Genomic DNA, 10,145 nt, shown 5'->3' with positions numbered 1-10,145 from the left:
TTTGGATCATGTTATAGATAATGGATATATTGTTATAAATAAAGTATTTTTGGGAACAAAGATGTAGGAGAGCGTGTTGCTGTGGCGCAGGAGCGCTTGGGGTGGGGGGGGGGTGGCTGACCCCCGGTGGGGGTGGGCGGGCGCTAGGACCCGCGCGGTGCCGGGGGGGGGGGGGGGGGGCGCTCCGGCGGCCTCCCGCCGCCGGGCGGCGCTGCTGCCTGCGGGCGCTGCGCGCATGCGCGGTGGCAGAGCGCCCCCCCCCCCCTGCGAGCCCGCCCGCCTGAGGGCCGCCCGGCCGCCATTGCTGCCTCCAGCGGGACGGGCGTGGGGCTGCAGGGCTCAGAAGCGTGGGCGGGCGGGCTGGGTTAGCCCTCCCCTGAGGGGCGGGTGAGGCTGCCTTGGATCGGCTGGGATTTGGCGGGTGGTTGGTCGCGGCGGAAGGGAGAGCGTCTGTGTGAGGCGCTACGCGACGGGTGTCCCCCCGCCCTCTTGCTGTACCGCCTGGCGGGTGGCTGTTACACGGGCAGAGGCTTGATTCCGGCTCCTCACAAGCTGCTTCCTCCGGGAGAGGCCCCCCCCTCCCCAGAGCCGGGGTGGTGAGGAGGGGAGCTCGCACATGAGCTAGGCCTCTGCTTTCCAGGGTGAGGATGGGGATTTCCTCTGCGGCCCCCCACCGCTCTGTGTGGAGTCACTGGGCTCAGCTAAGATGGCTGACGAGCTTCCACAGGAGGACTTTGACACAGCAGAGCATGAATTATGCCTCGGGGACGCTCCAGCAGAGGAAACCGCCAGGTGTGCCCACGAGTGTGGTTTCCAGGCCGCGGGGTGTGAGGCCTCAGGGGAGGAGAGCGTTCCACGCAGCCTCCTGCAGCTTCCAGGAGGTCATGCTGACTAGTGAGCGTTACAGAGTGCAGCGCCTGCCCTTCTCCCATCTGTCTGACAGAGACGTGGCTTTCTTTGAGGGCATAATGCCAGGTAGAGTCATCACAAATCCAGAGGAACTGAAACCATTTAATGTGGACTGGCTTAAATCAGTCCGAGGTGAGTGAGCTTGTTTATTTTTCAGTTTTGGTAACGCCTCTGCTCTGCTTCCATTAAGGCACCAGAGTGAAAAGTCTGCCAAAGAAAATCTCTCTGTCTATAGCAGACCATGTCTTTACAGACCAGGCAAAATAAGTTTTCCTCATAGCAAATATTCGTTTGAGAGTTACCTGGTTTCTGGTACTCTTTCAGGTTTTCATTAAAAAAATAAATCTCTAATCTCAGTGGCCAGTCGGGCCCAAACCACAAATCCCTGTTAACTTAGTTTTTTCCTGAAACAGATTTTTTCAGTTAACAGTACCTGAAGTTTTGGTTGAACCTCAGAAAACAAGTGGTGTGATTTTTCTGTTTTGTCAAAGATTTCATGAGAATATAAAACATTTCGCATTGCCCCCACTGGCAACCAAGTCTATGTATACAGACAAAGCTTTTCCAGTGCATTAAGGGAAAGCCCAGTATTAAAAATGTTTGGTTTAAAAGTGGTTAAAATGCCTCTGCCTCAGAGTGGAGGGAATGGTCTTATTTTGGACATCGTGCTTTACCATCTTTTTCTTTCTGACCTCTGTGGAGCCCACAACTTGCCTTGAGAGTCCCTTGCTTTCATTGCAGGCTCTAGCAAGCTGATGTTGAAGCCGCAGACGACAGTAGAGGTGTCTCAGGTTCTCAGGTAACGTGCACCTTTTCTGCTGGGCTTTGTGGTGAGGAAACGCAGGTTTATTCTGGCAGGGTCCGGCAGATGAAGGGAACATCTAGGTGTTCAGGCATTGGTTGCTCAAGCACTGGAATTGCTGAAGCTGTTTTCTTCTTGGCTGCATGTCTTGTGGTTGAGCTCTGGTGACTTCAGCTCTCCCTTCTGCTCTTTATATCCCCACTGTCCTTGGACTGTCCGTGTTTCCTGATGTAGCTTTTGTTCCAGCTGCTCCCAGGATGGGAGACACCGCATGTCGTTGCTAGTCTGGAGGTATGCTATGTGCCTAGCAGTGGCTTATCTGCCACTAGATAGGCAGTGTTGCTTATCTAAAAAAGCCTACAGGTTCCCAATTAAGAATGTTTTCACATAGAGAGGTGACATTTTTCAAGGCTGAAAGGTACTTCCATCTTTAGGCTAGATGCTGCTTAATTTTAAGGATTGTTGAGCACTCTTGCAACAGTAGACTTTCATGTGGAGGTGAAACTCTTCAGATAGATAGACTTATTGGATTATTATATTTAAGGCAATGGATTGTTGCCTTAAAATGCATAAGACTTCAGAAACCTTTTTTCTTCCAGGTACTGCCATGAGAGGAACCTGGCAGTGAACCCACAGGGGGGTAACACAGGCCTTGTTGGAGGCAGCGTTCCTGTCTTTGATGAGATCATTCTCTCCACTGTTCTCATGAACCAGATCATCAGCTTTGACAAGGTGTCTGGTAAATAGTGTAGAGATGTGAGGCACAGAAATGAGCCCCAGGCCCTAAACCAGCCATTTTCCCGGGAGGCGATAACTGTGGGATCAGTAAGGTTCAGCCCAGCAGCGTCGTAAGGGGCATCAAAGGTGTGTTTCATCCAGGCTCCTGCTGCTGATGTAATCCTTAGGTTATAAAAGCAGCAGATGTAAAAATACGTCTGGTGGCAGAAGGAAGAAGAAAGAGATAAGAGAAACATGGACATCCTATTTCCTGTTCATAAATTAAATGAGAAGCTCAGCAGGTGGAGCAGAATGAGTGTTGAAGAAGGCACCTGATAACAACACTAGTAGCGGGATGGGGAAAACTTACAGGTTGTTTGGATTTGGAGAGTTAGGAATTAGGCTGGTTTGAGTATTTCAGCTCTTAAAACAGAGACGGGGAGAATGACAGGCAGAGATATACTTCACTTTGCTGTTTTACTTGTCCAGAGTTGTGGATGACTGGATGTTAAGGCAATGGTAGAGCTCCCCTTGGCTTGAGGAAGTGTAGGACAATGCCCGGTAGCATGTGCGGACTGCTTGTGTATTTAAATTCAATCCCAGAAAGTTGTGGAGGAAGAGGTGGTTGTGTCTGCTTGTACTTACCCTGTCTCTTGAGGAGGCACTGTCTTCTTGGGCATCAGCTTGTAGCAGGACATTTATGTTTCAGGAATCCTTGTGTGCCAAGCTGGCTGCATCTTAGAGAAACTCAACGAGTACTTGGAGGAGCAGGGGTTTATCATGCCACTTGACTTGGGAGCGAAAGGTAGCTGTCACATCGGCGGTAATGTGGCCACAAATGCTGGAGGCTTACGGCTCTTGAGATACGGCTCTCTCCGAGGGACAGTGCTAGGACTGGAAGTGGTAAGGCGAGTACCTGGCAGTTCCCTTCTGTACCTAACCCTCTGCTTCTTACCATTTCCTGCTGTTCTAGCCCTTAGCTACCCATTATGCAGACAAGTGTCTCTCCAGGCTTCCACTCTTAAATTTTTCTTGTTTGGCCCTTTTGAGAAGGGACAACAAATGTCTTCATGGATGTAGCATCTGTTATTGCTACTGTAGTTTCCAGCTTCTACCTCCGTCCTTGCTGACGGAAGTGATATTAGGTGGTTTTCTAATCCAGAGAAGTGAAAAGAAGGTAGGGAGAGATTTAGTGATTCCAAGTTACCTGCATGAGGTTGGTTCCTCTGTGGAGCAGTGGGTCTCTGGAGCGCTCTGCAGAACCCATCCTGCAGCACTCTCATCTCATGGCTGCTCACTCAACTTTTAATAGAGCCATCCGCTTTGCGTTAGTTTGGCTGCTGGCTTTCTCCTAGAGTCTTTTCTGTTCCTTAGCCTGCTTCTGTCCTACAGGCCTGTGTCTCTGCATGTAGAGGCTGTTTCTGTACGATTTCAGGGCTTGGGAGCCGAGAGCTAACAAGAAATAAATTGGGTAGGTAACAAAAGCCTGGTTTGGTTTTATTGTGTAGGCCCAGAAAGGAGGGCTTTTGACTCTAGCATCTAAACAGCCTCTAATAACATGTCTTAGAGACATTCAGCCTTGATTTAAGGCTCAAGTGGTGAAGGGCTTACTTCATTCTGGTTAGCTGTGTTCACTGTTTCAAATAGTTTCCTTGTTTCTATTGAATAATGGGAACCGGGGCTGCAAAGAGCATCTGATGTTTTCCACCACTGCTAAGAAAAGTGGAGCAAACTCCATCTTCCATTATTACTCGTCCTACTGGAACATGTGCAAACAGCACCGTAAAAAAAAAAAAAGGCAGAAAAGTTTGAGGGAAGACTCAGCTAGGATTCAGAGGGCAGGAAGAGCTGGGAATGGAGGAACTGTGGGAACAGGCTGCAGCTGGTGTCCTCTACTCAAGGCTAGTGGCAGCTTTTTGTCAGCTTGGTAGTAGACAAGCTTATGACAGCAGATTTCCATGTAGGTGCGTTAACCAGGTCTCTGTATTTCCACAGGTGCTGGCTGATGGCTCAGTTATGGACTGCTTGGCGTCTCTGCGCAAAGATAACACTGGCTATGACTTGAAGCAACTTTTCATCGGATCTGAGGGGACCTTGGGAGTTATCACTGCTGTCTCCATACTGTGTCCTCAGAAACCTAAGGCTGTGAATCTGGCATTCCTAGGTAGGAGTTAAAAATTTCACACCTGAATTCAGAGGCTGGGAAAGGAATAGGAATAGGAGGATGAAGAAGCAGGCAGGGCAGTGCCCTCACTGACGAGGGCCTGGTCTGACAGTACCTGAGAAAGCTGAGCAGGACGAGTCTGGTGACAGTAGGCAGAGGCGGCCACAATCCAGTGGTCGCTGTGTGAGTCTGTAGTGACAAGGCAAGGCTGGGAAGTCAAGTCTACAGGTGAGGGTCTGGATCAGCAGGCTACCTGGCCAGGCACAGCTGCTTGAAAGCTGTTTCTGAGTCTGCTTTTTAGCAGAGTTGCTTGTGGGGAGCCTTCACTGAGTCTTTTTTTTCTCCCTCCAAGGCCAGCAGGGACTTTTCAGACAGCTTGCTTGTATCAGCGGTGGCCTTGAGAGCAGAGACCTAAACTGTCAGGAGGGGAAGAGTAGACTCCAAGTGCCGACAGACCTATGGAGTATGCGCAGTTCACTCCAGAATTTGCCTGGACTCTCAGAGTGGCCTTTAAATTTCTCTTGGGTTGCCTTCTTGCCTATGCTGAGAACTGAGAGTGGGGTAGACATTTTGGTATGAACTCTCTTAGAGTGTTCAAGAGGTCCTTGCCACAGCAAAGACTAATTGCCATATCTTCCTGCTGTTCCGCTCTGAAACCTTCCCCATCTCAAACTGTTAGAGGAACTGCTGATCTAATCCACACAGGGTAGCAGTTTACGTTTTCTGGAGATGGGAGAGATGACTTGAAGCCTGGTAGACTTTTTAAAACTTTTTACAAGGTTTTTGGGGGCTAGATTTTGTTCCTGATTCCTCTCTGTGTTCCTTCTGAAGGGTGTCAGAGTTTCACTAAGGTTCTGGAAACATTTACAACCTGCAGAGCCATGCTGGGAGAGATCCTGTCTGCCTATGAGTTCATGGATGAGAAGTGCATGGAATTGGTTGAGAAACATCTCAAGCTGTCCAGCCCAGTGGCAGGTACCAGCGTCATTTGTGCCATTAGAAAGGGGCATTGCACTGCTTAGGGATTTTTAGCCTAGTTTTATCTATAACTCTATATATCTTTATAGATATACATGTCAATCAGCGTGTTATTCACCAAGGGGAAATCATGCTTGACCAATCTGATCCCTTCTATGATGGAATGACTGGCTGGGTGGATCAGGGGAGGGCAGTGGATGTTGTCTACCTTGACTTCAGCGAGGCTTTTGGCAGTCTCCCATAACATCCTCATAGGTAAGCTTAGGCAGTCTGGGTTGGATGAGTGGACAGTGGGGTGGATAGAGAACTGGCTGAACAGCAGAGCTAAGAGGGTTGTGATCAGCAGCGCAGAGTCCAGTCGGAGGCCTGTAACTAGCGGTGTTCCCCAGGTGTCGGTACCGGGTCCGGTCTTGTTCAATGTATTAATCAATGATGGATGAGGGGACAGAGTGTACCCTCAGTATGTTTGCTGATGACACAAAACTGGGAGGGGTGGCTGACACACCAGAAGGCTGTGCTGCCATTCAGAGAGACCTAGACAGGCTGGAGAGTTGAGCGGAGAGGAAGTAATGAAGTTCAACAAGAGCAAGTGTAGGGTCCTGCACTTGAGGCTGAATAACCCCATACACCAGTACAGGTTAGGGGTTGACCTGCTGGAAGGCGGCTCTGCAGAGAGAGACCTGGGAGTCCTGGTGGACAACAAGTTGCCCAGGAGCGAGCAATGTGCCCTTGTGGCCAAGGTGGCCCATGGTCTCCTGGGGCACATTAACAAGAGCGTGGCGAGTGGGTGGAGGGAGGTCATCCTCCCCCTCTACTCTACCCTGGTGAGGCCGCAGCTGGAGCACTGTGTCCAGTTCTGGGCACCCCAGTTCAAGAAGGACCGGGAACTGCTGGAGAGTCCAGCGGAGCCTACAAAGATGATCAGGGGATTGGAGCATCACTCTTATGAGGAAAGGCTGAGAGACCTGGATCTGTTTAGCCTGGAGGAGAGAAGACTGAGAGGGGATCTCATCAATGCTTATAAATAATCTGAAGGGTGGGTGTCAAGAGGATGGGGCCAGACTCTTTTCAGTGGTGCCAGGTGACAGCACAAGGGGCAACGAGCACAAGCTAGAACACAGGAAATTCCCTCTCAACGTGAGGAAAAACTTCTTTCCTTTGGGGGTGCCAGAGCCCTGGAACAGGCTGCCCAGAGGTTGTGGAGTCTCCTTCTCTGGAGATATTCAAAACCCGCTTGGATGTGTTCCTGTGCAACCTGCTTTGTGTGACCCTGCTTTGGTAGAGGGTTGGACTAGATGATCTCCAAAGGCCCCTTCCAGCCTCTGCCATTCTGTGATTCTGTGTGGGCATTCCTCATTTTTATTCCATCATTTTTATACCTAGTATTCAATTTCAAACACATTTGGTGGAAGTCTTTAAAGGTAAGACTTTTTACTTCTACTTGTTCCCGCAGAACTGCTAGTTTTCTGAAAAGCAGTGGCTAGGTAAAGAATAGAGCATGTACGTGAAGTGCCCTACAGATAAAAGATTGCCACTTGAGCTGCCCTTCCACATGGCACCAGAGAATCTGGGCAGTAGAGCGACCTCATGAAATGTGCCAAGCTTGGGAAAAGCTCCAGAACCTGCACTAAATTCCTGTGCCTTTACCCCAGAGCATCTGCTTATTCATTTTTCCCTCACTTTCAGGCAGCCCTTTTTATGTTTTAATTGAAACTTCCGGCTCCAGCTCAACCCATGATGAAGAAAAATTGAACAACTTCTTAGAACAGGCCATGACTTCTGGTTTGGTCACTGATGGAACTGTGGCAACGGATGATAAGAAAATAAAGGCAAGTCATCGTTTGCTCTTGCACAAATCACTTTGACATGATTCTTTACTTGGATTTGTATTTTCAATAGGGATGTGTTCAGACTGATCTTTGGTGTAAACGTCCTTGGGTGATCTGGTAGCGTTATTTGTCATATTGAGTAAGAACGCTAAGAGAGAATACTTACCACTGATGATTCTTCCCAGAAAGCCTGAGTATTCGGGGTTTCAGTGGATGTTTTCTCTCATAAGAAGATCAGAATAATGAATTACATCTTTTAGTAGTTGCAGGGGTAGGACCCAAACTGCCTGAAAACCATCGAAACCAGAAGCGCAATTGTCAGCCAGGCCAGGAGTGAGCAAAGTCCTGTAGGCCAGCGTGACAGTGTGTTAGAGCCAGGGACTGTGGTCTCGCGGAACGAGACAGACACAGCATGTCAGTGAGGAGGAAAGTGATTCGTGTCCGCCCAGTGAATACGAGTCTCTTCCACCGAGCCATGTTTCTTCCAACCCCAGTTCCCAAACCAAGCCTTGCAGTACTAAACTGGAGGAGGCACATCCCCACTTCTTGGGAAACACAAAACAGATTTGGGGAGAATGCCCATGCCTGTGTTCTTTCTGTCTGGGACACTGTTAAGCTTGAAGAGTTGGTGTATCGCTTTACTGTACGGTGCTACCAAGAAAGCGTTATAACTAGCTTCCGAGAGGGAGAGGATATCGGGGGAAATCAGAAGTTAATGTTATATGCAAAGAATCAAGGCTCTTTTTCCCTCTGTGCAATAAAGCATGGAACCCAAGAGACGCTTGGTTTATTTGATTTCCTTTGATTCATCAGATGCTGTGGAGCCTGCGGGAGAGGATCACAGAGGCCCTCACTCACGATGGCTATGTCTACAAATATGACATCTCCCTGCCTGTGGGAAAGCTGTATGATCTTGTGACTGACACCAGGGCTCGGCTGGGCCACAATGCCAAAAACGTGGTGGGCTATGGCCACTTGGGTAAGTGTAGATGCTGGGAAAGGAGGTAATTGCTCTTTTGTGCTCTGGGTTTTGCTGTGCAACTTCTTAGTAGTTTTAAAGATTGTTTTTAGAGTAGTGAGAGGCATAGACTAAATAGCCGAGAGCCGTCAGAAGAGGAGAATGCATAAGGTTCTTTGTGTCTGAATTTCATTGCTTTCAGACTGTATTGCATATATTAATGGCAGGTTGCTAGCCAGTCAGCCACTGAACTCATCATTTATATCTTCTTGCTCTGTAATTTCTGTTTTAAGTATGTAGGTTGTTTAATTGGACCATCAATTTGACTAACGTACTTAGAAACATTTGATAAATAAACACTCTTGTCCGAAGTGATTGATCATATTGGAAATCAATTGTGTCTGAGCCACTAACCCTCCAAAAGAGAGTGATAAAGATAATGCACAGAAAGGCCCCAGTACACTTGTCAGAATGCTTTGAAACTAATTTGATTTTACATACAGGTAAATTGGTAGCTTGCCAGAGCTGTTCTGTTTAAAAATAATAAAAAAAAAGAAAAGAACAGAACATGCTTCAGCATGCTTGATTTGAAAGACATGGAAAGACTAGTCTGCATAACAAAGGCTGCCTTTGTTAGCACTTATTATTGAGGATTGAACTGTGTACTGTGAGAGTTTGCTGAGATGCAGGAAGAGGTTCCGGAGTGAGAATGAGTAATTTGTGTTTAAGCGCTCTGCCTTCTGAATACCCAGCAAGATGTGCTTAATCAAATACCATCACACACAAGTGGCGAAAGGAAAAAATGTTCTGCTTGCTTTGTTTCTGTTGAGACAGTGCCAAAGTGCATTTAGAACGTTGCACAAACATAATAGGGAGAGAGAAAGTGATGAAGGGCCATATTAAAATCTTATGATCGTTATGAAATAGCATTGGAAAAGTCATTGCCAGGCCATCTCGGTAGTGGGACAATTAACGCAGCACAGTTGTTTGAATTTTAAAATCACAAGAGTGGGAATTTGAAAGTAGCTTAACTCAGAAAACTTCTTCAACTATTGGACTGAAAGGATGGAAGAACAAAGATCGTATTTGAATTATTTGTGCATGGAGAGGTTTGATGTTTGTAGAAGGACAGCAAACTTGTTCTGTTTTGCAGTTTGGAGACTAACAAAGGCACCTTTGTTTGAGTATGTGGAGGAGACAGTAATAAGTCTTTATTGTAGCGCCGCTGAGTTTTTCTTACAGACTCACCTTTGCAATGTTTTCTTCCAGGAGATGGAAACTTGCACTTGAACATCACAGCGGACTCCTATAGCCATTCCCTGCTGGATGCCATTGAGCCGTTTGTGTATGAGTGGACTGCAAGATACCATGGCAGTATCAGTGCGGAGCATGGATTGGGCTTCAAGAAAAAGCAGTTCATTCAGTACAGCAAACCCAGTGAGGCAGTCTTTCTCATGCAGCGTTTCAAAGCCATGTTAGACCCTAAAGGGATCCTCAATCCATACAAGATGCTGCCCTCCGGTTCCTGAGAGCAACATGCACTGAGAAGTGAACAGATACCATCACGTGAGGGTGGCATCTCTAGCTCAGTAACTGCACTTTAGCCATAAACAAACTGATGGATCAAGCAAGCACGGGGAATGCTCTCTGGTTTATTTCTTTAGTGTGATGGAACAAGTAAAGGAACGTGGTTCCTCTTTTCAGGGGTGCCTGCTCTTTCTGAAGATGAGTTTGACCGTGTGGGTTTCCTATTTCCTATAAAACCAAGTGTGCGGACACTGTGCGTGG

The 10,145-nt window shown here is 47.8% G+C and overlaps 1 protein-coding gene across 4 annotated transcripts; it reads left to right on the top strand.

The window, feature by feature from the left end:
* The first annotated feature begins 272 nt into the window (after nt 1-272).
* D2HGDH (D-2-hydroxyglutarate dehydrogenase) lies at nt 273-10,140 on the top strand. 4 transcript variants are annotated; one of them, XM_054206343.1, is made up of 10 exons: nt 278-387; nt 641-1,041; nt 1,651-1,708; nt 2,311-2,450; nt 3,138-3,331; nt 4,424-4,592; nt 5,424-5,567; nt 7,257-7,399; nt 8,213-8,378; nt 9,627-10,140. In XM_054206343.1, exons 2-10 carry the CDS (start codon nt 648-650, stop codon nt 9,884-9,886), a joined length of 1,668 nt encoding a protein of 555 aa, XP_054062318.1. In that variant the 5' UTR covers nt 278-387; nt 641-647; the 3' UTR covers nt 9,887-10,140. The 4 variants fall into 4 exon arrangements, with proteins under 4 accessions (XP_054062317.1, XP_054062319.1, XP_054062318.1 ...); XM_054206342.1 differs by having other exon boundaries at nt 273-1,041; XM_054206344.1 differs by having other exon boundaries at nt 275-792.
* The last annotated feature ends 5 nt before the right edge of the window (nt 10,141-10,145 follow it).

The sequence above is a fragment of the Rissa tridactyla genome, chromosome 6 (genome assembly GCF_028500815.1).
Source record: "Rissa tridactyla isolate bRisTri1 chromosome 6, bRisTri1.patW.cur.20221130, whole genome shotgun sequence".
In the NCBI taxonomy this organism is placed as follows: Eukaryota; Metazoa; Chordata; class Aves; order Charadriiformes; family Laridae; genus Rissa; species Rissa tridactyla.
Note: the sequence above shows the minus strand (reverse complement) of the source record. Positions and strands in the feature narration are given on the sequence as shown.

What these genes read in the sequence shown, in the direction of transcription:
- D2HGDH (XM_054206342.1), top strand. Translation starts at nt 648, where the DNA reads ATGGGGATTTCCTCTGCGGCCCCCCACCGCTCTGTGTGGAGTCACTGG. An exon ending in CTGGCTTAAATCAGTCCGAG is followed by an intron (nt 1,042 to 1,650) that starts GTGAGTGAGCTT and finishes CTTTCATTGCAG; the next exon opens with GCTCTAGCAAGCTGATGTTG. An exon ending in GCTGTCCAGCCCAGTGGCAG is followed by an intron (nt 5,568 to 7,256) that starts GTACCAGCGTCA and finishes CCTCACTTTCAG; the next exon opens with GCAGCCCTTTTTATGTTTTA.